Source organism: Seriola dumerili, unplaced genomic scaffold, assembly GCF_002260705.1.
Source record: "Seriola dumerili isolate Sdu_G_001 unplaced genomic scaffold, Sdu_1.0 BDQW01000088.1, whole genome shotgun sequence".
NCBI classification, from domain to species: Eukaryota; Metazoa; Chordata; class Actinopteri; order Carangiformes; family Carangidae; genus Seriola; species Seriola dumerili.
In genome coordinates, this window is record NW_019174343.1 from 1,630,478 (window position 1) to 1,657,177 (window position 26,700).

The window sequence follows — 26,700 nt, forward strand, 5'->3', positions numbered from 1 at the left end:
CATCATCAGGTCAAAATATCTGTTCATCTAATATTTTGTTACCTGTTTATGGACAAATACTAAACAAATTACATTCCCATCTGTCTCAGCTGTACTTCATGTTTCGTGCTAATTAATATGATTGTTAGCATGCTAATATGCTAAACTAAGATGGTGAGCATAGTGAACGGTGTATGTACCTCCTAAACATTAGTATGTTAACATTGTCATTGCATTACCTGATGTTAGCATTTAGCTCAAAGCACCTTTGTGCCAAAGTACACAGAGCAAAATAAAACTTCTGGCCCAACATCTGCCCTCTGTCCTTGGCCCAAGTCTGGCCCATATACATCAACATCTGTGTTGATTCCGGCTGTTATACTCCAGTATTGACGGACAGCTGGAAGATTTTTTGCATTTGCACCAGAATTGGTCCAGATGTGGAAGTAGCAACCTCACGATCATTGTGTATATGGACCAGATTTGGGCCGTGGAACCGGGTGTATACAAGGCCAGAAGAAAACAAGCATGTGGCCCAAGTATGGGCCGGGTTAACTTTTGCTATCTGGTAGTAGTTGATGTGTGTGTCGCCAAGGCTTTGAAGCGAGTGTGAAGGCTTGGATCATTTTTCACAGAATCACATGATTGATGACAGACAAGGTCCAAATATCTTTGGTTCTGCTGCTCCATTTCCTTTTCTCCTGTTTACTGACTTTGTGATTTGTTGCTCACATATAACATTTTTTTATTTTTCTGACGAAGTGAAGTGAATCACTGTCAGTCAAATTTTTTATTTCTTTATTTTTATATATATATCCAATTGAATAGGCTACTGAATAAAAAAAAAAACATGTTTACCCTCATCACTCCACTGTCCCCATGAGAGATTGAATAATTTATTTACCAATAATTCATCTTTTGGTGAGATAATTGGCTGCAAAGCCTCGTTTCACCATCACTAGTTGTGAGCATTTGTTGTTGAATATAAAATAGAAATTGAAATATGCACTCTGTTGCCAATTTATTAGGTGCACCTAGCTAAAAGTAACACAATTTAAAAGAGTAGTCCACCATATGTTTATATCAATGAGGGTAGACTAAATATTAGAAACAGTATAACATGATACAATTCAGATATGTACACCTTAGGCCTGACGTGTTAGTTACAGTCTTAAAGATGCTCAGCTTCTGAAGAAACATAAACATTTTATTTTTTGTATCGCTCAGAGACAAAAGAGGGATTTGATATAAGAACAAAGTTCAAAACTATGAACCCATTAACCCAACCATCAGGACAGGACCCAGTTTATTATCTATTTCTACACGTGTTAACACACATTAGACCCGCTTGCTTTTTATTGGATGTGTCAGAGAGTAGCCTTGTCCCTTTTCTTCAGCCTCTTTGGCTCCACATGGATTTATGGGAGTTCAGTGACGTCCAAAACATCCCAGGGAACCTCTGGAATCATGGTTCACATTTCTATGATGGGCATTTATACTCACTAATATCTTTATTAGTGATGCAACACACACACACACACACACACACACACACACACACACACACACACACACACACACACACTCCCTGATTCATACCAGACTCATACCTGTTTCCTTTAATCACACGCCCCCCTACCCCTTCTTCAGAGGTGATGCGGCCCATAAAACAGTCCAGTCCACAGTCATTTATTATAAAGGGATTCTCCACTGATTGTGACAACAGGAGTCTGCAATCTGGGGGTCCAAAAGGTCCCTGTTGTGACCTAGTTAGAGGTGTCAGGGGAGGATACAGGGAATAAGAACAGAATCAAAGTGGAAAGAGGAACCAGGGGGAGAAAACATGAGGAAGAAAAGGAAATGGGGTGAGGGAGAGCGAAGTGGGGATTACTGGGGAGGGGGTCTCTTGAGTTAATGACGGGAGGATAAAACACTACACACATCTCTCTTTCTCTCTCTCTCTCTCTCTCTCTCTCCATCTCTCATCATGGCAGATTCCCAGCTCTGAAAGCGGATCTTGCTTTCCACAGCCAGGGGGCACTCTGATCCCTTTTATTTATTTATTTATTTATTTATTTTTTCAGCAAATCTTGTTTTCTCACACAGCCACTGGCCCAAGGTCATGCTTTTTGCACAGGCTGGCAGCCCTGTATCCTCTCCAGCTTAGCATTAGTATTCTGTGAGCTGACCGGCACACCACAATGTAAGGGAATGAAACCTCCTGTCTGCTCACCGCTCCTCTCACAGCTCATTCTGGCTCCTGATGAGACCATTTGTAATGGAACTGATGGAGGATGTTGGGCGTGTGCCTGTGGCCTGTGCATGCGTGTTGGAGTGTGGTATGTGTGTTTGTGTCACAACCCCCCCCCCCACACACACACACACACACACACACAAATTAATAATTAGAATAATTACTTTATTGAAACCTTAGCTGACCCATTTTCTCATGAGAAGTTGTCAAAGCCACGTGTGTGACAACTTGTTAAATAAAAAATATTTTAAATGATGCAATCAGAGCTAATTTTTTTTATGTATCAAAACAGTTTTGTTCCAAAACAACTTATTAGATTTTTCAAGGCCCTCGCAGTCAAATTTTTGATGATGTAAAATCCTCTTTATTTCTGAAATAACTCACACACACAAACACACACACACACACATACACACACACTACACATGCTTTCCCCCAGTGCAGCTGCATCTGACTATCTGTTAGTCCATAATTTACATTTACAGAAAATAAAGGTGACTGTAGCTCATCATCAGGCTGATCAAAAATTCATCCAGACAGTGATACAGTGTGAGCACAGATGGAAAATATACTACAGGATTCAAATATGTTCAAATGTACATTGGATCACAGTGAAGAGGTTAAATCATGGTTTATTAATCAATAGGTTGAGTGTGTGGTGTGTTTCTAGGTTGAAGAGATGAAGAGTGAGGAAATGAAAGAAGGAAAGAAGGAAAGGAGTTAAGGGTTGAATAAAGGAAAGAGGAAAGGAGCCAAAGAGGTGTGAATAGTAACTACAAATGAAATATATGGAGTGCTCTGTGATGGGAGTGTGTGTGTGTGTGTGTGTGTGTTTGGCTCTGCAGGGAAATTATGTGATTATTGGCTGATGATCAGTTGGTGGTGCTGGCAGTGGCTGATCTGGAATCTGGACTTTGATGTGACCCATTTGGGTCTTTTAAGGCCTGTACAGATTCCAAATATTGACATGAATAAAACAAAACAAAAAAAATCAGCACTAACAGAAAATCATATGCATTTAGCTTTTTTTCTAATTCCCTGTTTTATGAGCGTGTTGTATTATATTTCTGTTTGAATTTTTTCATCTTACGTTTACCATGTTTGATTTGTTGTTGCAGCTGTTGCTGCTAACTCTGCACTTCCTGTTTGTTTCATATTAAGGAAATCTAATCCTGTTGTTCTGTAATACATCTACCTGCAGGAAAGGTTGATTTTCAAGGATGTCAGATTTTTTTTGCCATATGTGTGTGAGAGACGTATTGGTTGCTGTGAGCGTTCCTCCCATTCCTCCTGCCCACACTGGTCATCGAGCAATTACTTCGTACAGGGATCCTGACTTGATGTGTGCTGAAGCCTGACATTAGCTCTGCAGACTGAGGCTGTGGATTTGGTGCAGCAGCAGCTCCACAAATATGTGTCCCTATGTGGAGGGATGATTACAGCCAGCGTTTCTCAATATGATGCCACTGTGAGGCCACTGTGGGCTGTGTTTCAGGTAATGAGCCTGTTTTACCGTCTCTATAAGACAAAACAGACATTTTTATTTGATCAAATGATGGTATCTCAGGTCATTTCTCATGATCTGCTCCACTGTTTCCTGACATCTCACAACCCCCCCATCCCAATGCTCCACCTCATCTCCACGCCCGCCCCCTTATCTCCATGCCTCCTCCTCACCTCCATGCCCCTCCCCTTCATCTTCATGTTCCTGCTATTCTCCTTCTGCCCACCAGATGTCCCTGGATACCCCCCCATCCTCTTTTTCACTGTTACTGTCTTCACTGACTCTTCCTGTGGCTCCACCCTGCCTGTGCTGACATCAGCAAATCCTGACATAGCTTCACAATAAATGTAAATGTAAATCATATTATGGTATATATGAATATTGCAATATAGTTACATATAGCATGACAGGATTTTATCCATATAATACACCTCTATTGAGGACAACAAATAACTGCCAGTGTATATATGGCATGTGCATGTCTTATTATGACAGACTTTCCACTTCATGTGGGTGTCTTCAAGCCGACACCCAGTGGCTTTGACAGGGACTGCAGCATGAACCACACCAGCTTCGACAGTCATTAGTCACAATTCATTCATTATTGAGCCGTGGCGGCTGCTGCTCTGTGTCACTGCCAGAGAGGCTGAGCACAGACGCAGCGACAAGCTGAAACAAACTCCACTGAAACTAACTTCACACGTGGAATTCCTCACACAGCCTAAAACACGTTGGTGTGATGAGACAAAGAACTGTGGACATGGAGTCTGAGCAGTGTGTGTGTGTGTGGGTGTGTGTGTGTGTGTGTGTGTGTGTGTGTGTGTGTGAGGAAGAGCTGAAAGCCTCCATTGTTCTCTGCATCTCTGTGGAATAAATGACAGTACAAACACACGGCTATCAACAGTTATGAGTCAGAAAAGATTTTCTTCTTTTCTTCTCACACAAACCAGGCCGAGGAAGCACATCAGAGAAAGACTGTGTGTGTGTGTGTGTGTGTGTGTGTGTGTGTGTGTGTGTGTGCGTGCGCGTGTGTCTGTGTGTGTGTGTGTGTAATGAGAAGAGCTCATTCAAAGAAGGATTTAAAGCACTCAGCTCATTATATATGCACACATATTTAATGTGATTTCCTAATATGTGAGACTATTGAATGCTGCTATCAAATGGTGTCAAACGGAATGTCATGAATATGTGTGTCTTAGACTGCACAGTTTTTTTTATTTTTTATATTTGACATAGTTAAACTCTTCTGCTGATATGCATGCACACTCATTAATGAACACTGTTTTATACCAGACACTGTTGGGACACTGTATGCATTACTGGCTGAAGAGGATTCAATCTGTTATTCACAGATTCTATTCTGATTAAAAAAAAATTAAATAATTTGACTTTAAATCGACAGAAGGTCAGGTTGGTTGGATGGACAAAGCTTAGTCCCATGTGTTGGGTTTAGGTTGAGAGAAGTGGTTACCGACCTGTGGGTAATCATTTGCAAAACAGCACAATTTTGGTGAAAGGATGTAATTATATTTATATATAAATAGTGTTTTTAAATGTTTTAAAATGAAATGATATTTGAAAACATTAAAAATGCTTAAAAACTCCTTTCAATGTTTTTTACCCCTCATAATAATCTCTATCACTATAGCCAATAATAGGAAGTCGTGTGTTGCTGCCGGACCACGTCATATACTTGTTTGCTAACTCAGTCTGATTGTTCACTAAAAGATCACATCCATGGCAAATGGAGTTTTCAGATGGATAGCTGGTTAGCAACAGGAAGAGTAAACAGGAAAGAGAGTCAGAGACAGATGGTGAATCAACAAGTGACCTCTCTCCCGTCTGCTTCAGTTCAGTCCTGAATGTTCCATCGTCATCATAAAACAAAAAGTGCTCTAAGAAAGTATTATTAGGCCTCCGTATTGTTACAGGGTCGGATATGGGCCACCACCATATTTGAAATTTGCAAGTGGGTCATGGAAAAGTTTGAAACGTTTAGGACCCACTGGTTTAAACTTCGCCCAATTCCTCTGCAGTACACTAGCCTACACATCTTGCCTTCATCACACAGCTCAGGTTGTTTTATTAAATACAGTCCATCAGTCAATCATGTGATTTGTAGATCATGATCGATGCTAACAACATTATCACTATATTCTTAAAACACTTAGTATTACAAAATAAATACAAAATGATCACATTATCACCAATCTGAGTTTGGTTTTTTAATGATTTCAACTTAACTCATAAAAACTACACATGGAGTCTGAATCTCAATGTTTTAATACAAAGCAGCAAATTCCTTCTATTCTTTCAAAATAGTTTTTAAACTAATTTTTCAACCTTTTTTTAAATCTCTTTCATCACTGAAAACTAACCTGTATCTAATTTGTAAGGCAGTCTATAGTTGACCTGAGCACATCACCTTTAAAAAGCCTGTGTTTTGAGAATAGCTGTGCAATGTGCTTTTATTTTGATGGACTCTCAAAGTTCTTCTGAAGATTTATAGTAAAGACTGCCATCTTTCTGTAGTATTACATAAACATAAAAAATGATTAGGCTTTAGTTGTTAAATAAAAAAGTTAATAGAATTAAAAAAAATGAAATAGAATATGTTGTCACGTTTTACTGGAGACTGGGTCAGATACTGATGTAGAAAAGTCAGAGCACAACATAACATGGAGCTGGCCCATTCAATTTCATTCACACAGAGTCCATGTTTGTTGGGTGTCACGAACACAACAGTGTTCAGACGTAATCTCTCATTTATATCCAACATTTCAGAACCTCTCAGCACCTGAACTCAACACTGGCCTTTTCAAAGGAATCAGCTGATTTACCAACGACGCTTGCTGCAGTACTCTCCTCACAGCTGCGTCCAACGTGCTGGGTTCCTCTATTGGAACCTATGTTATCATATCATCACCTGTTAAGTTATAATCCTAAAATCCCACGTGTGTTAGTCTAACCCGTCCGTAGCAGCCTCACCAGTTTGTGCTTGGCGTCGGTCAGGTGCGTCTCCTCGTAGCTGTCGTCATGGGCCGTCCAGCTGTAGGACACCAGGAAGTGGAGGATGGGCGGGTGGTACGTCACCTCTGGACGAGCCCAGCGGACCACCAGAGCGCTGCCGTTCACATGCTGCACCTTCATGTTGATGGGAGCGCTGCTGCACACTGGGAGGAGGGTGGAGCCAGGAAACCAGAGAGATGAAGGAGGAGGGAAATGAAGGATGAGAAAGGGAGGAAAGCAAGAACGGAAGGATGGACAGGGGAAAGAAAGGGAAGGAAGGGGGGGGTAAGGAAGAAAGATGGATGTGAAGGAAGAATGGAATGATGAAAATTAAAGGGAGAAACAAAGAGATAATTTAACAGCTAAATACATCGACTCATCTCATCTCAACAGAGAGAGAGAGAGAGAGAGAAGTAGGTGTTATGTGAGCGTGAGTTGTATTCATGATGTGTTATTAATATTGCTGTGAGACACTCTGAGTCATCCAGACACACACACACACACACACACACACACACACACACACACACACACACAATCCAGTGTGTACACATCTACGTATGAATGGCTGGACTCTCCATACATAGTGTCTTAAACACAGACACACAAACACACAACTGCTCTACACATATGCACAGGCATCTCTCTCTCTGTCTTTCTCTCTCTCTCTCTCACACACACACACACACCCACACACACAGATTTTGTCTCCAGGTTCCAATGAAACGAGTTCATATATAGTCGCCTTTAGGCAAATGATGACAACCTGCTCTGCCTTCTAATATCTGGCTGTGAGAGATATGAAGGCAAACATACACTTTGTATGTTTTGTTATGAGTTTAACAATACACACATACACACATGCAAGTCCCCATTCATTCTGATACGACCAGTCCTGCACTGGCTGCTTATGACCACGGGGTGTCTCTGTTTGACCAGTGAGGTTGTTCAGCTGATCATGATCACCATGAATTCTCAAACAATGACTGAGGCCTTAATTTTAAACAGGTTTATATAAGACACAGGCTCATTTACCCTGTGTGTGTTTTATCATATTCAGTGAGATACTGCTTCCATTTTAGTAAGCAATGTTGATGCTGCTCATGCAAACTCAATGGAAATGTCCTCTGTGTTTACCTGAAGGGTTGATCCACTCAGTCTAATGTACATTTCCGAATAGTCACTCTGAGTTTATCTTTCATTCGCTGTATTATTCCCAGCTTTGCTTCCATTTAGCTATTGTGCAGTTGCTGCTGGCTACCATCACTTCCTGGCAGACTTTTCACATCAAAAGCTCTTTCAGCAGCTCAAAGAGCATTACTGCTAATCAGCTTTTTAATGTGAAACATTTGCATGTAACCTCTTAGCGTACAGGTAATGAATGCCAACTTTTCTATGAGAATTTACAGAAGAAATGACTGAATTATTCTTATCCCATAGTAGTTGTAATGGTAGTTTCTGCACCATTTCTGCACAGCTTTCTTTGCTTTCCCATTAAAATATGAGAAGAAATGCAGAAAGACAAAAAAAAGCTCTATTTTTCAAAGAATATGGACATAAATATGTGGACATGTCTTTTATGTGTACTTTTTTATGTATTTTATGGTTTGGGCAAAATTCCACTAAAGGTAAATCTGAAGCTGCAGTCTACAATGATGAATTAGACAGTAGTGTTTCCTGTTTCATCATGTTGAAAGCCAGCTCTATGAAGCAATGGTCCTCCCTGTTTGACCGGCAGAAGGCCATTACAGCAGCAGATTAATGACGTTCAAAAATCACATAACATGGAGTCTTGTGTGCCCATGTATTTCACTTTGGTCAGTGTATTTGTTGTGAAACTGTGTGTTAAGCAGCAATTTGTTACACTATTTATTGTTGAGAAAGAGAGACTAGTGTATTACCATCCAACCATGCCTATAACGATTATTCCACACTGTATAATATTATGCAAATGTGTCAGGTAATTCGATGATGAACATGGGTTGATTGAGAAAAGAGCTCACGTGCCTTGTGGAACCAAATTGATTAGCTTGCTCATAAAGAGCTGCAGTGGAGTTTTTCTATTCATAACCTGCAGTCGAGCCCCATGTGGCTTAGCATTACTAAAGCCATTAGTCACACACACACACACACACACACACACACACACACACACACACACACTGAAACACACACGTTCACAGACTGCAACACACATATGTGCACACAGAGACATTTTGGAAGTCAAACAGTGAACGACCTCAATGCAGAGAAAGTGTATTTAACAGATTATATCAACCTGGGCCCAGTCAGCCGTGCCCTGTGTGTGTGTGTGTGTGTGTGTGTGTGTGTGTGTGTGTGTGTGTATCATAAGTTGGAGTCCAGGACTTTTACATATAAATGAACATCAGACCAGTTCACACAGTGCTGATTAAGTCCCTCAGGTAAATCTCTCTGTATTTCTCAGTACACCTAATTTCCTGTCTGTGGCGACTTTCCCACTCTGAGCATTTTACATCAACTTGCAAGTTTGTCAGAGCTGAAGAGCGTGTTCTGTTGTCTATATGTACAGTGTAAACATCTGGAGGTTCAATTAAGCACCACACTGACAGCTGTATTATTTCTCAGACTCTTATTATGCAACTATTAGAACATGCTGAAGGTTCCTCGTTGAAATATGTGGACAGGAACCTTCAGTGGGTTGTACTGTGTTGCTCAGGGGACACATTAAAAGCCTGGGAAACAACATGCAGCTATGTGTAGGGTGCTTAATTGAGTCTCCACATACGTATGTTTACAATAGCTGTGTCCCAATTCAGAGGTGTCATCCTTCAGAGACTGCATTTTAAGACTCATTACGTCACAGTGGAGTGACTAGGCTTTCCCATTTTGAAGGCTCAGTTCAACAGCTAACAGTACATCTGTTAAAACCAAGCGCATTAAAACCTCAAGTTTTTGTAAGAATAAGTTATGTCAAGGTTACTAGGCAAACAGGGACACACTTTGCGACGCAATAGTAAAGGCGGGCACAGCTGGCGATACACAGCAAAAATCCTCCGTAGACCGGACCATCTCATTTCGGTTCGGCCTTCGCGGTCTACGTTAGCTATAAAGGCGCGTAGACAGTGTCCCCCGAAAGGATGCAGCCCCCGAATTGGGACACAACTAATGTTACATATAGACAAAAGAACATGGAGCCAGAAGGAGTAACCATGAAAAAGAAGATGCACGAGTATGGTGAAGGTTGTGGTGGAAAAACCTAAGAAGTGTCCAAGAAAAGTTTGTAATGGTCCAGATAAAAAAGAAACTCTGCGGTCAGTGGAAGGAGATCGACAGTGAAAAGAATTAGCTCATGGTTTTGCAGATTTGGTGTGTGGTTTCGCTCTTTGAGTGACAAGTTTGACAAGTGTGTATGTAACAGCCTTGCTCTCTTCTCACTATTTCACTTGCGAAGAAGCTGCAGGCTAGCAGTTACCCTCTGCTGTTTGCGCTAAGCTAGGCTAAACATCCTTGACCTCCCTTTAATGGTTTTATTTAACAGGGACAGTGCTCATGGCACATTTCATAACTTTTCATTGTTTCCCCTGTGGAGCACACCTGACCAGTACCTGAAGCCCTGCTGCTGTGAACATTAGTACACATAATAAACACTGGTGTAAATGTACCAGAGTTAGCCACAAGGCTATTATTCATCCAGTCCCTGGACACGTGTGTTACAGTCATCCTAAAAATATAAAAGGATGCACAGAGGTGAAACTGATCGTCGAGTCAACACATTAAAGAAGGGTTTTCTCCAAACTGTCTGAGGGTTCCTGTCGGATTATAGATCAGTGATCTACCAGAGATCATTACTGTGCTAATCTCAGATCAGATGCTTATATTTTCATCACTGTGACATTGTGACATTCACTGGGATATTTTCTTTATTCTGGACAAATCCTTGGACAAAGCTGTTGTTGTTCACATGGTTCTATATGGTGGCTGTAACATCTGTGTGTGTGTGTGTGTGTGTGTGTGTGTGTGTGTGTGTGTGTGTGTGTGTGACACAGCTGAAAGGGTTCTGTAGCCCTGTGTGTCTGGCTGGGTGAGATCTTCTTAGGGCTTTCATCAAAGATAAGCGGGCCATCATACATACACGTAAGCACACACACACACACACACACACACACACGCGCAGGAGAGAGGTCTGGATGTCAGTGGGTGATGAAGTCTAGAGCCCAGTCACACAGAACGGAACATGGGTGGAGGAGGTTTGTGACACACATGAAACCCACAGAGAACATCTCTCTCTCTTTCCCTCTCTAACTCTCTAAAAAGCCAAACAGAGGAGTAAAGGAGAAGTGAAGGAGTTAAGGATGCCTTCAGCCACGCAGCATGATGATCACAGTTGATCGATGAATGGGTCTTGATTGTGGGTCAGTGTGTGAGGTCTTGCACTGGGAGGAGTTGGGTGGGAACTCAGTCAGGATGTCAGGCTTTGCTGACATGGTTGGTGCCAAATCCTGCTTTAGTTGTCTACAGTTAAATGTTTATGGAGTTTAAGAACAGCCAATACCATTATTGCTGATGTTCATATTCTTCTCGCTATTAGAGCACAGTTGGGAAGGACTTATTTGCCACTTCCCATGTTTTTGTCAGTGAAGTACCCATTAACAAGACATAAGGAGCTGTATTTTAACACTCGAAAGTGCATGGTAGAAGTGCATATAGGGTGTGTCCAAATCACTTTTGGTAGTTTAAAGGTGGAAAAACAGTCGCTGTGCCAGGTGCATGGCTCAGAAGGGTTGGTCTCGGTCTAGTTTTGGGCGTAACATGCAATAAACCAATAAACCAATTTGAGTGTCCATCTCCCATTCCATTAGAAAAATATTCACTTGCACCGTGGCAAGAATACTATTATAATGGCTCAGTGTGGAAATATGCAACACACAATATGCCACAGAGAACACTCCGACCTTTAGAGGCTGTATTCTATCGATCCAGCTGACTGAACCAAACATCTTGAGACACATCTTCAGTGTGTAAAAGGCAGAGCATATGCATATTGTGAACCCGCCTATGTAGGTGCATATTACACCGGGAATGCACTGCCTGCGTTCCGTGAGCGTGGTAACTGACATTGCTGAAAGGCTGGGGAGGAGCATACGTGTGTTTCACACCAGTTATGTCTCTGCTGCCGCAGCTCTGTCTCTCTACGTACGTATTATTTTTGACAGGAATCATCAGTAAAATGTCTCTCTCCAAATAACTAACTCCTAACTACAATGGTTAGAAAATGTCATATTCAGATTCAGCCTAGACATAAAAACTATAGTGGAAGATGTTTTATGTGATGTTGCTGGGATGATGTCACTATTACATGAACAGGTATTTTTTATGTTTATTTATGCTGTGTTACATGCAAATCAGTTGTGACGCAGGCAGTCTATCCACTCTAACCCGTTAACATTAATGTTCTGCAGCTGCCACCCACATGCAACACATTCAGTGTGTTACAGGCCTTACTTTCTTGACAATGCTCCTCAAAATAATAGTGAAATATTGCACCATTGTTTTTTGTCAGTCACTTTCTGCTGCTTCAAAATAGCATTGCATTAACAATACTTCCTACCACACCTCATTTCAAGACCAACACACCCATGGGTGCTCAGATGGGCACAAGTGTATTTGCCATTTAAACCATGTGGGCGTTGGACGGGAAAATGACAACTGCATCGGTCTGAAACTAGCAAGTCACTAGCAAGACACTTTGCTTTGAGCCGGGTGTGAGATTAGGTCCCAAAAACTCAAACTTTGCTAACATAAAGCAGAAGAATCATCCAGTGAAGAAGATGGGCAAGAAGTGCTTCAAACTGATACTGATGACATGACCATTATTCAGTTTTCATGCACTAACTGCCACTTTTATGTGTCAGGAAAATGTCTTTTGATGTGAAACATTTAAATGCTGCTATTTTTATTCACCGTGCAGCTCTCTGCGGCACAGCTCCTCTCAGTGTCACTGTTTTATAACAGGCAACCACTCCATGTCATAAAGGACCATAAATTGAGTAGCACTCAGACTGGCACTTGCTTTGCTCAAACTACTTCATGCAGTACTTGTATCTTTTTGTAAAACCGATATTAGTGCACCTCTAGATGTTATGCAGGCACCTCATTCAGCTCTTGGACATCTTGACCTTGAACTAGAACAAAATAGACACAAAGAAGTGCGCAGAGAGGTGGAGAACAAGTACATTCAGATTGCAAGCTAGTGTCACTTCTTGGGCAATTTTTACTTATGCAAATGAGCTCAGTTCAAATACTTGACACCAAAACTACATATGAATATTTCACTCATCTGTAAGCAAGATACTGTGATGGAAAGTCACTGAAATTCACTGAAAAAGAATTTATTTGTGACATCAATGTGCAGTGAAAACATACTGGGAATATAGAAAGGTTTAAATGGAATAAGTCTTTGGTTGTACCCACAGATCAGTGCTGGAATTATGGGTAGTTACATTAGACCTGAGCTGAACTGAAAACAGCAAAAGTTTCAGAGTGTGCCTGTGTGATCACCAATGCCACATTTACGTAGAGATGGCAGAGTACTGCTTCTATTCATGTCCTGTACTAAACTTTATAACGAGTCTGTCCTTCTGTAAAAAACAAGCCCACAGGTCATCTGTGCAGCAGTTGATTTTGATCATGGACTGTAAATAAAGATGGACAGAGCCTCCGTCACACTACCCACAGGTTTCTGAAGAGAAGTTTTAAAGCTCAGAGTGAGCTGCTCCACTGTTGCGATCTTGGCAGTGTGTGACTCCGCCCCTAACTTCCACCTAATCCAAAAATGGTCAAAGAAGTGGAGCGTGTGTGGATGAAGGAGGAAATTATCTCTAGAGACCAAAACAGTTTTTGTATCAGGCTGTAAACATGTTTATTTCTGCTGTAAAGTTGGACATTTTAACATGGGAGTCTATGGAGACTGACTCACTGTTGGAGCCAGACTCTAGTGGCCATTAGAGGAACTGCAGATTTGGTTCTTCAGTGTTGGCTTCATTTTTCAGCCTCGGAGTTTGCCACTTGATTATGACCCATAGTTACGTTTTATTGTTAGGCGACATCTATTGTTTGGATTAATTTTACTGTTTCACCAGACTTCCTCCTTTGCTCATGTCATAAAGAGAGACAAAGTCCACAATGGATGAACAAAACACATTATCCCCCAACCAATCGACAAAGTTCACGTTGTCATCATTGTAACCATGACAACTAAAATTGTCTAATTTAATCTAATCTAATATTTTAACCCAAATCACGATCTTATCCTTAACCTAACAAAGCCATGACCATTATTATGGTAACCATGGTGACAAAGAACCTGTGAACCTGCCACTGTAGCGGCAGTATTTCAGGAGAGACTCTTATGGGTTGTATCAGTGGGTTGAGTATATATTTATGTTTCAAGGCATGAAGCAAATTTAACATGCACTCTCCATAATGCTCACTAATTAACATGTTAATTAACATGATTTTACATTGCTAACCTCAGCTAACTGGTCGCAGGCTCCAGCTTCATGTGGTATTGGTAAGAAAGTGATGAAATACTCCTTTGATAAAGTTGGTAACATATTAATGCATTCATATACAACTTAAGATGAAACCATGTGCCATGTTTTGAATGAAATGAAAGGAGAGGGAGGAGATAAAAGGACTGTGTGCTTGTAATCACAGTAAAGAGGATAAGACTCTCTGACATACAGTGTGTGTATGCCAATAAGCTACACTATATGTCCATATATGTGCTTGGAATTTAAATCACCCTAGTAAGCAGAACATGACAGGAAACCTCAGGGTCTATAACCACAGTCACAGTCAGTTACTGTATAAGACCACAGGCTTTAGAAAGCATCATGCAGCTTTGTGCTCATGCTGAGAACATGTAACGTTTGCTGATCACTTAACAGTGAAAACTGTGTACATTCAAAGCAAGTGCAAGGTTATCCTGAAGTTAAATATTCATTATTAACAATGTGACTTGATGTGTTGTGTAAGATCAGTCAACATAACTCGTGCTGCCTCTCTTCTTATTTCTTATTATAAGTTATGCAACATGAATTATGTAATTTATGATGCTGTGTCATTTATTTATTTCACTCAGCTTTCTGTGACGAGTCATTGCGTACATTTTCCATGTTCCTTATACAGCATTACATTTGTGGTGACAACTGATTGCGTAAAAACGTAATGTCTTTTCGTGTTTTGGTTTCTTCCTGCAAACAGTCAGTAATTCAGGGTCTTTCTTTTTAGAGTGAATGCTACTCTGAGACTCACTCTGAGACTCTATGTGAGCAGAAGTCAAAAAGGCTGTCACCCTGGATGAAAGGCCTTTGCTTCTTCTTGTCTGTTTGTTTTTTTCTGTTTCTTGTTTTAAATCACATCTGAAATAGATTAGGTTGATAGATAGGTTGCATTTTTCACCCTTTTCACCTTGACTTTGACTGAATTACTAAAATCTATTTTAAAAGGAATGAGCTAACAATCTGGAAACATGTTTGTTTGCTGTGTGAAAGATCAAAATCAGATTCATCTCAGCCTGGTTCAGAGACTGGGCCTGGATGTGTTCAGTCTGACTGTGGCAGATGTGGCTGTGATCACAGCAGGGCAGAGATTTTTTGATGTTTTTAAGACAGTAGAGATTACATTTAAGAAGTTGGGAAAATGTCATTAGATTGAAGTGTTGGTGTACTTTGCACACTGCCAAGCTAGTAACTGTGAATTTTAAATTATTTTTTAAAGGTCTATATGTTACACCTTTCTGTTGTTTTATTTAAAATGTTGATCCATAAAAAGATATATTTGTGGTTTTAAGAACCTCTCAGAATCTCTCAGGCTTCTCTCTGGAGTGCTAGTAGCAACAGGTTGGTGAGCCAATCAGAGGAGAGGAGGCTCTGAGCCTCTCCTCTGATTGGCTGACTGTTTTCTGAGCGACTAATAAAAATATAGCAGATTTCAGGTAAAACACTCATAGAAACCAAATCCTGCAAGGTTGGATGGTGGGTCCAGGTGGGCGTGGCTTGGGGCACTGTGGTGACTACTTTGTTGCGACATCCCTAGAAGTCCTGACGGCTGGTTTTAAGGCTCAGTTTCTGAATACAGGCTGTGTGCATTTCTCTGTGGACTGAGGCTTTGATACTTTCACAGTATCAATATAGAACTTAGACCTGATCTAAAATCAAACAATACATGGACAGAGACCTTCAGACTGGATGGAGCTTTAAATTGTGAAGGGTACAACAGAAAGTAAAGAAAATAAAAGCACGGTTACTTAAAAACATCTGAACCAGCATCATTTCATTAAGACTAATTAGGCACCATAATGGTGTTTTTACCCTCAATTCTTCATCATACCAGAACTGAGAATGCAGCTGACTGATAACAACAGGGAGTCACTTCAGATGTGCAGACAGATGATCAGTTATTTTTGTGTCACATCAGCAACAAAGTGGATCTGACTGAGCGAGAGCTTTGTAAAACTGAATGGGACAGTACTTTATGCAAAGCATAATGCAAACCCTGCTTGAATACAATCTGGATGAGCTTTAAAGTGACCTGTGTTTAATTAATGTACTGGGTTTGTGTCAGGTCACAGGACTTGATGGGTTAATATAAGTCCACACTGATATTGGTCCTCTCATTTGTTTTTGTACTAGATGAATATATTTCCTAAAATGTGAAGGTTAGGGTTAGCTATCTGTCGTTGTGGATCAGCAGATATAAGGTTGCCAGTCACTCAGTGACCCAAAAATAAATGAACTATCATGGCTGATGGGAAACAATGAGCAGCCAGAGGAAGGTGTTAAGGCTGAGCCACAGTTAAATGGAATAAATTAACACAGTGAGAGGGGACTGGAGGGAAAATGACTCGTTCAACTCAGCTGCTGCTGTGTAGGCTCTGTTCAGCTTTTCAGCCCACAGCCTCACCTGTGAGTTGTGTGTCTGGATGTTGTTAGGTGTCGGACTGGAGAGGGGTTACAGGCCAGTTTAACAATCGCACACATGCACTAATTTCCCACTCAACTGTAGCTATGGCAGCATGTTGAAGAGGGTGTGTAGGAGGCATGTGGTCTGTGTGTCTGTCTGTTGTGTTTTCTCCTCTTTGCCTTTTTTCCCATGCCGTCCTTCCTCCTCCTCCTCCTCCTCCTCCTCCTCTTCTGCATTTCCGCTGCCAGCCCTATAGATCTGCTCACAGCAAACCTGTCCCACTGCTGCGCTCAAGGACGTACTGCAGGAGCACACAGCACGCTGCGCCAGGACAACCCACGCACACACACACATGCGCGGTACATGTATGTGAGTGCAGTTGTGTGTGTGTGTGTGTGCGCGCGCGTACATCTAGGTGATGCACCTCTCTCGTAGTCGACCATATGGAGGTGTGCCTGAAGGAAGGGAGGGGACAAACCCTGCTAGGACAGTTGACACAGCACAGATGCTAGGCCACACACCCACACTTGGAAGTACACAGAGAAAACACGTGCGCTCGCACACGTACACACACAAACGACCACAATGTGTGGTGTTGTTTGAGTGGTAATGAGGCAGGAGTGGGAGGACGGCTGGTGTTCCTCCCACTGCCTTATGCTAGGGGAGTTACCAGGCTCGCCAGTGAAATGACAGAGAGTTAGCCCAGACCACACACACAATTACACACACACATACAAATACACATAGAGAAGACAATCAGTTTCCTCTGGGCATATGAGCAACACTGAATATCCCTCATTTATTAACATTAAGAAAATGTCACCATTCGGGAGTAATGTGAGAATATTGGACCAGTTTAGTGGGAGAAGAAACTTTAATGATGCCATATAAATCAGTGGGTAGAAACAGAGATACCACTGGATGCAGAGAGCCACAGTAATGTAGTACAACATGTGCCACTAGCAATAATTTTGTAAAAATAAAAAATTAACCCTGACGTACATGTTCCTTCCTCTCAACATTTCATATGCTTCAGCTTTGAGTTCCTTTAATTCAGCATTTAGATATTATCTCCATGATCATGTAATTAAATAAGCACTTTGAAGAGGCTAGAGGCTGACTTGAGAGTTGCTCATTGTGTGGTGGCTTGTGGCATCGGTGTATGGTTTGAAGAGTTGCAGCTTTAAAAAATATGATCTAAAATAGTTTGACAAGTACAACTGTGAATAAATGAGGTGTGCTTTGTTGCAGTTTTGCCCCATTTAGCCCCAAGCGTAATGTCAGAGTCAGCCGTACCTTTGGAAGCCTCTGTGCCATACGGCCCGCCGGCGCTGTCGGTCAGGTCCGGCAGCCAGGCGTCCTTGACCGCTGACTTGAAGACGTGGCGATTATCCAAGCTCTGAATGGGCCTGAAGTTGCTGCGCAGATACTCCACTGACTTAACATGGTCCTGCTGCTCCGTGGTGAAGATGGAGTAGAAAGCCTCCAACTGGTGGCAGCGGGGAGAGCAGAGACACGGAGACGGAGAGGGGAAAGACAGAATGAGTAAGTGGCAGGCAGAGCTCACATCCTGTGGTAACTTTTGAATTGGAGAGTTGAGACCTCAAAACACACAGTATCAGAATGCACCGCAGACATCTAACTGAAATACAAGTTGAGAGAAGATGAAATTTTAATGATCCCCATGAGGAAACTGGGTCACTGCTGCAGCACAACAAAGGCTTCACATGAAATCATGGAGGGGACGGGGAACACTGGTAATACATGACTAATAATTTCAAAATATGAGGAATTCATTAAGTCAACAGTGTATCCATGCATCAGTGAAATATATGTACAATTACTGAAATATCACATTTTCAATCGTAAAGACATTAAAACTGATCCAACTTCTCCAGCAGCAGAGATCATTTCAAATCCTCATGTGGTTCAGTAGTTTGTTTTTTTTTTTGAGGGACTAATTTGACACCAATAGAAATATGCTTGAATGAAAGGATTGATACCGATCTTATGTCTGTAGGTTGAATATGTAGCCAAGACATGATTAGCTTAGCTTAGCTTAGCATGGAGAAAGGGGAGAAAGAGCTGGGCTGCTCTCTCCAAACTTATCTGCAAATTCATGTAAAAATGATTTACATGTGTGGTTTTAGAGGGAGTTAGGAAGTGTAATTATGTCTTGCACATACTCCAGGAAGTCATTACTAAATATAAACTCTACAATCTATCACGTCGACTTAAGCAACATGTGACATAAAGTAAATGAGATCGTAAAGGCAGAACAAAAACAAAGAAGCTTAAAGAGGAAATAGGCAAACTAAAGTTAAAAAGCAGGTTCATCACGGTGCCAACGCTGGTACCTCTACCACAGCCAGAATCCATGGACATAAAAGTCTAAATATGTGACTGCATGAGTTTTGCATGTTGAAATAATTCAGAAAATTCTAATAAGCAGCTACAAAAAGCCACATATCCAGGCTTTCAGCCAGACTAATGAATCAGTGGAAAGACGAAAAGTCAACTCCCTGAATCAGACGTGAGGGAGAGGTGGGCCTGCCGGTTTCGATCCATCAACCCACAACCCAGCTCTCATCCCCGGACGTGTCGGGGGGGATTACTTCAAAAACATGAACTTTCAGCAAGTGAGCATCCTTGTGGCCTGCATCTCTGAAGTGCTGTACCAGGGGATACTTGTAGTTTTTGGAGTTGTGATTGCATATTCATGCTCCTCCAGTCGGTCTCTCAGCCTGTGTTTTGTGTGGCCAGTGTAAAGCAGCCACAGACACTCTCCAAACAGCACTACAAATGTAGAGCTGGATTTGGCCAAGTCCTTGAAATAAGCAGTGCTTTGATGAACACATTGAAATAGAGTACTGTTGTCACTTTATTTGCATAAACTGTATCCGAACCAGCTCTTGCCACTGTAGCCAAAAAAGACCTGTCCCATCAGCAGTCTCGAGCTGGTGAATCCAGTCAAACTCATGCCAGACACATGATGAATTATTGAAAGTCTGAGTCTGAGGGCCAACTGTGGCCCAAACCTACCTACCTCTGCTAAAACGGGCCGGTTCCCAGATGCAGTTGGCCCAAATCTGCAACTCCCCCCAAAACCAGGCCAGATGTAGCAGCCGTGCATGTGGCCAAATCCAGCTCACATCTGGTTCTCTAACCCAAACACTCACAGCTCTCAGTCAGAGCCTGATTGGACTGGGGTGAATACTTACATTGGGTTTGGGGAAACCAGGAAGTGCGCCTGGAAGAAGGTGGCTCCAAGACATTCATATACTGTAGTTCATGTTATTGGTGGTAAATTAGTATCTGATGCAGTGAAACTGTCCCCAAAGTGGTTTTAATCTGAATTTAGCCGCTACGCTATCAAGCTGTGAACATTTTGTACTGCTTTAGTTTGATGTTGAAGTTGGCCTCTTCCTGCATGTTGCCATTTGTCAAACGCGTGCTGTGTGGCAAGACGGGCGACCAGACATGGATTTGCACTGTGTGAATGAAGTGTCATCTTTCTGCTTGTGCTGGCAGATGGATACTCCGTACAATGTGTTTGGAAGCAATGCACTCAGACAAACAGCTTGTGAGCAAGGGAGTGCTGCGAGGGAGAGGGGCTGCTGAGAGGCAGATTTCCATTTATAAAGGTAAATGTCTCAGTAAGGAAGCAAATTCTTCCCGTGACTCTCTTTGTGCTGTATGATTATCACATGCTCGAAAATCAGGAGCCTGACCATGAATTATGAAGTGACTGACCTTGATTTATTATTGTGAGTAGGGCTTAGAGGTTTCCTGCAGAGTTTCTGACCTCTAGTTGTGCTATGGAGCAGTTTTTTTTTATTTTTTATTAGTGAGTCCCCATTTTATAAGAAGTGACTTTGTGTCCAACCTACTGAAACCATTCCTGTGGCAAAAGCTCCACAAGTTCAGCAAAGTATGGAAGCCCCTATTATTCCGATCCATTAGGTGGCGGCCAGAACATATTCAAAGGCTAATTTAAGAAATTGACTAATAAAAATTCAGTAGGAATTTACTTTGTTACTGTTCACATGTGGAGCTCTGATCCACAGTCTAACTGGTGTTATTTTTTTCACATCACACATCTTATTTCTGCTATTCAGAGGTTTGCCAAGCAAGCAACAGAACCATTGAAACTTCCTATCATAACCTTTCAGAATAAAAGCACACAAGCACATGAACTAAAGCATTGCTACAAAAAAATACGAAACAAAACAAACAAAACACTTTCTCACGCTTGAGTGATTGTGTTGGTAACTGTTGCCACCGTGATAGAAGGTCCAGGCACTGTGCATTGACTGATGCGTGACTATTTGTATCTTTCATTCATTATCAACATGGATAAGATAGGACCTAAATGTGGGACTGTCGGTCCGATATTGTAAGATTGAAAAAAAAAAAAATATATATATTATATAAATAGATTATCAAAATAATCTGGTGGGCCAGATATTGTTGCTGGCGGGCCAGTAATGGCCCATGGGCTGCAAGCTGCCCACCGCTGCTTTAGGAATTCAGGTGAGATAGTGTAAAGAGCGACACAGAGAACAAGCTGTGATGGATGAAGGGATCACACATAGGACTGGGGTATGACTCCTGTTACATTTATTGACTTGATCTTATACTTTTCAGATTTTTCTTTATTTTCATTTCAAACCGCTCGTCCACAAAGCCGTGAAGGCTTCTCCCATGTTCAGGAGCTGCATGCTCTGAGCTGCACACTCAGGCCCTGAGAGGCAGGTGAAAAAAAAAACTTGCTTTTGCAGATTTTAAAAAATGGGCGGGGGGGGGGTCATGTGTTTTCACAAGAAAAAGAATAAATTCACTTTTCAGCCTTTCAGCCTCTCAGGGCTTCCATAGATGGAAGGAAGGGGGAAAAAATTGAATTTGATGCTTTAAAGGTGTGTTCAGACTGACTGAGGCTGTTTACATAAATCAATAGAAAGACATGAGTGGATTTAAAGACAACTTATGAAACTAAAAATCTTCTCCATATCCACGGTTGGTGCACATATTGGTAACTGGCAACAGGTAACATCTGAGCAGTTGGTGAATTGGGTGTTTGTAGAGAACAAACACAGACTGCACATCCTGAGAGTCTCAGGGTGTCCAAACTGAGTGTGAATCTTTCACAGCAATCTGTCCTTCACATTTCAATATTTCCTGTGTATATACTGGTCGTTTTTGTCTTGTGGTCGCACTAGACAGAGTGTGTATACATTTATATTTATTCTGATTTGTCAGTGTTTGGGGAATATTCAGGCCAAATGTTAAGACAACGTGGACAGGTGTTAAAAACTTAAAAACATCCCCATCTTTAGGTCTCACTTTTAACAAGGGAAAAATAACAGCTGATGAGGAAGTCAGCTTTTTTCCTGAGCTGAATGTGATTGCAGCAAACAAAAATCCCAAGCCCCCCTGAGCTGCTGCAAAACAAATGTAAAACGCCCATAAAACATCAGCCTGCCAGCTTTGGTGACCAGCTTTAGAGGTGACTTTCTCAGATGATGAAAGTCAAATGTGAGCGTCAAAGCAAAGGATTAATAAAAAAAAAATAAAAAAACAAACAAACAAAAAAAAAAAGTCGGATTCCACTGTTTACCAAGCCGTAGTAAACCCTCAGGGTTTAGGCTGGACAAAAACTGAGAATGGAGGTAATGCTGCGTGATGAGAGAATAAACATCGATCTAGGCTCAGCTCTTTGACTTACTGCCTTTGTGTTGGTTTCTCTGCGCTTTGTTGTGAAATGCTGATTTATCTTTTTAGTTTAGCACATTTCCCTTCAGATCCCAGGTTACATTTCTCATCATGTCTTTGAAAAACTCAAGAAATGGGTAGGGGGGTTTGTTGTTTTTTTTCCTTTGACTGAAGCTGGAATCTGTCCATTCCAGTTCTGGTTCCTGGGCCTAAATTCTTGTGCAGCTAAAGCATGGACTTAGTAGTAATGTCAGTGTTTGTGATGCTCAGAAAAGCATATTCAAGTACTGTACAGTGAATATCAAGTGACCTGCAATTTCAGCTATGGCCACTAAGCATAGCATTTCTGTCTGCAGCCTGCAATATGTAGATACATCCAGTACAAGTTACGCACACTTCGTCTACGTCATGCCGCTGCACCTCCCTGTCAAGTGTGAAAGGGGTTTAAGCACGGCACAGCTATACTAACAATGCTAGCCATGCTAACTAGCTGCTAGCGGCTATGCAGGCCCACAGAATAAGTTTTAACAACACATGTACCAACTGAAGCTCCGCCACTGACAGGAGCTCCAACCTGCGGATGAGACACAATGGATCCGTTGTTACCAGTCTGCATGACGGTACTAGCTTACTCACCAATCAGACAAAGAGGCGCTCTCATCTACTGTAACATCTCGTTTTGACATCTCATGTGGTTCTGCTTAATCTGGACAACTTGAAGTAACACCTGCTCTCTTGCAGTCTGCAGACTGAGCCCTCTTGTTCCTGGGGGGCTTGAGGTGTTTGAGTTTCTAAAAAGGTTTCCCTGTTCCTGAAGAAATTCCTGCAGGTGAAGGGGCCATGGTAGATCATTGAAAAATAAAGGTGGCCATCAATTCTCAATCAGTATTGACAGATACTTACAAATCATTAATCCATTAATAGAAAACAATTTTCCAGGACACCTGGTAGAGCGCACACCAGCTGGGTTTAGTCCTAACTGCAGCAGCCATGGATAGGAGTCCCACACATGGCCCTTTGCTGCGTGTCATTCCCTCTCTCTCTCTCTCTCTCTCTCTCTCTCTCTCCCCCTAATATCCATGTCTATCTCTAACTGTCCTGTCAGAATAAAGGCAAAAATCCCCCAAAAAATAACTTAAAGAAAGGACAGTATAACGTAACCAACCCTGTGAATTATTGAGGGTTATTAGGTCATTACATACTACAGAATTTGAGTAAGCGTTAAAGCTGCTTTGTTCTGATAAGACAAACGTCAACGCCTCCAGTCTGTTTCTCTCCTCACACAGTCAACTGCAGTAGTGCATGAGGCTGAGAGCCTTCGGCCCTCCCAACAGTACTGGCATACACACCATGAAGATGCAGCCTCATACAAGACCATGTTATAAGTCCAGCCTCCACATCCTGGAAAGCTGAGCTGAAATCACTATACCATCAGAGCACAAAGCCTCGAGCACCACAGAGCAACATTCCTCTGGCAGTATAGGCAGATTATAGGCAGCTTGTATCTGTTGCTATGGGGAACAACATCCCCTATCAGAGAAACAGGGACCGAATCCACAATGTTTTTGTCCACACTGAGTTACCAGAGCCTCAAGCTACAGCAGTGTTTTTTACTTTTGGGTGCAGTAAATAAGGCTTGTTTTAAGTGCATAGCTCCTAAATGAGGAAATGAGTGATCGTTTACATTCCCTGTATGTGCTGTTGTCACTGTGGCTTGGACGCGGACAGAAAGATTTATAAACCAGTGGTGTGGGCAGGAGTGATCAGAATTGCCACAGGATCTTGGGATGATAAAACCCTGCAGAGAGGGGGGTAGGCCTGAAAAACTGTGTGTAGAACAGTAAGCACTGATATGCAGGTCAAAAGATGTCTCGGTAACAAAATGGGAAACTGGAGTTGATTAATGTAGTATTATCTTTTATTATATTTTATTCTATGAGTCCTAAAAGTATTATTATTGTAGCTGTGGTTTGGAGTTTGCCTAATTATACTGATAAAACAGTGTGTGTTGATCCAGAACTATTTGCTACAGGATGTTCGGTATAAGTGACCAGCTTCTGTTCAGTCCACCTTATGAACCAAATAATTTGTGTTGAATTAGCTTCATACATTCTAATTAGGTGTGCAAGACCTGCACTATGACAGCTTCGGCAGTGAGACAGTTGATGTGTGCTGACTAAACCAAGGTTAGCTCAGCCGACCAAAGAGTGGTCTGCAAGTGATGCGGGAGTAAATTTGTTCAAATATCATTGTTTTAAATTTAGTGTTTTTCAAACTGTCTGTGAGCTAGTGACCACAAAGACTGGTAGTGAGTATAGTATATTTGTTGTTATAAATATTAAATCAACTCATATGTAAATTCATTATCATTTGAATTGGTTGTTTTACAGTGTTGGTGGACTTCACTGTAACTGAGCGTTTAGCGACACCGCCTACTCACACAGCTATGCCGGGTTACAGTTTATGTTTTACGATTTACATCAGAAATGATCAGCATGACATTAGAAAGGAAATGTGGAGGAATGTTAGGTGGTGTGGGAGATTCCCAATAAGTTTTAGTAACGCTAGACATGGAACAGGGGACTGGATAAAAACTGTTTGAAAACAACAGTGAAGTCGGGTATGTCTCTGGAGGTACAGCCTACCAAGCATGCTAACCCTCATCTTTATGTTTCTGTTGGAGGGCACGATCTTCGCTAACGTTTATAGTGTTCCTTCAGTTTTGCATGAGTATGTTGCTGATCCTCATAAACAGGCAAAAGCTGCAGTGTAGAGAAATGATCCCTCATGACCTCCAGGACTACAGATAGCTACTTAACTGTGTAAAACTAAAACTAAAAACTGAGGAACAGAATGCAAAAAAGCTGAAACTGCACTGCTGGGTCTAATGGTTAATTTGTTCATTTTAAATATTTCATTTTAAATATTTTAAGTGCTCAAAAAAAGGAAGGGAATATTTAATCATCACAGTATAACACCAAGTCAGTTAAACTTCAGGGATATCAATCTGTCCATTTAGGAAGCACAAGTGATTGTGAATCAGTTTCAGCTGCTTTGGTGCAAATGAAAGAGACAACAGGTGCAATGGAAAGGCAAAAGCAAGACAACCTCCAAAAAGTGAATGGTTTTACATGTGGTGGCCACAGACAGTTGCTCTCTCCTGATCCTTCCTCACTGATTCTTCTCTAGTTTTGTGTTTTTCTAGTGTCCTTGTCACTACTGGTAGCATGAGGCGGTACCTGCAGCCCAATCAGCTTGCACAGGTAGCCCAGCTCCTCCAGGATGGCACATCCATACCTGCGGTCGCAAGAAGGTTTGCTGTGTCTCCCAGCACAGTCTCTATGAGCATGGATGAGATACCAGGAGACTGGTCATTACATGAGGAGAGCTGGACAGGGCTGTAGAAGGGCATCAACCCAGCAGCAGGACCGGTACCTGCTCCTTTGTGTGAGGAGGAACAGGAGGAGCACTGCCAGAGCCCTACAACATGACCTCCAGCAGGATACTGGTGTAAAGAGACAAAGTTCAAAAATAAAACTAAAGTAAAACTAAAATTTGTAATGTAATGTGCATTGTAATCTTGTTCACACACACACACACACACAAGATGGAAACAATACCAGCCATGCTGTTGCAGTTGGTAATTAGCATCTGTTTTTCACTGAAATATAATCATTAAGATGCTGTTGAAACAACACTTAAAAGTATCTACATCTTTTTTTTCCACCATAGTTTGCCCAGATTTAATTCTGAGGTGTGAATGTATATAAATATGCACATCACTGAATCAGTGCTTACTGAGGAGGTATTTGACAATCTAACAATACTAATTAAATCTTCTGAAAGAGCTTCAGGAGAAAAAGAAACCCATATGGCAGCATCTTAGCTGCTTTCTGTAAAGGCTGGCACATGCCAGGTGGGAAATCATAAAAAATTCCCACATGTCCCACTTGGAATTGCTTCTAGGAGGCGGATCTCACCACTACTTCCCACTTGGCAGCTCATATTTAGGGTGACTGTGATGTGAGACCAGCACGGCATAGGCCATCTTGGGTTTAGTTTCCCTCTGTCCCACACTCACACACGCACACACATCAGGTGGACAAATACAAGCATGGCGGAGTCTACACGTCTGTATGAAAGGAAGGCATTTTGGGTGAGTTGTTGTGTAAGAGCCTGAGCATCGATCCACTTTAAAAGCAGGCCCAAAGCAACGGCTGTCTCTCCCGCTGACCTACTTCAACTATCATCCAAAACAAAAGGCTCGCAGACAGAGGAGAGAGGAATAAAACAC

At 41.7% G+C, this 26,700-nt stretch overlaps 1 protein-coding gene across 1 annotated transcript in view; it reads right to left on the minus strand.

Annotated features, from left to right (window-relative positions):
- Window positions 1-26,700, minus strand: part of LOC111221570 (receptor-type tyrosine-protein phosphatase gamma-like) — a 162,803-nt gene that overhangs the window by 48,493 nt on the left and 87,610 nt on the right. Inside the window, exons 7-8 of the mRNA XM_022745022.1 lie at window positions 17,991-18,183; window positions 6,726-6,910 (exon numbers count right to left, since the gene is read on the minus strand). Of these exons, the coding sequence (XP_022600743.1) occupies window positions 6,726-6,910; window positions 17,991-18,183 (378 nt within the window). The remainder of the gene's footprint in view (window positions 1-6,725; window positions 6,911-17,990; window positions 18,184-26,700) is intronic.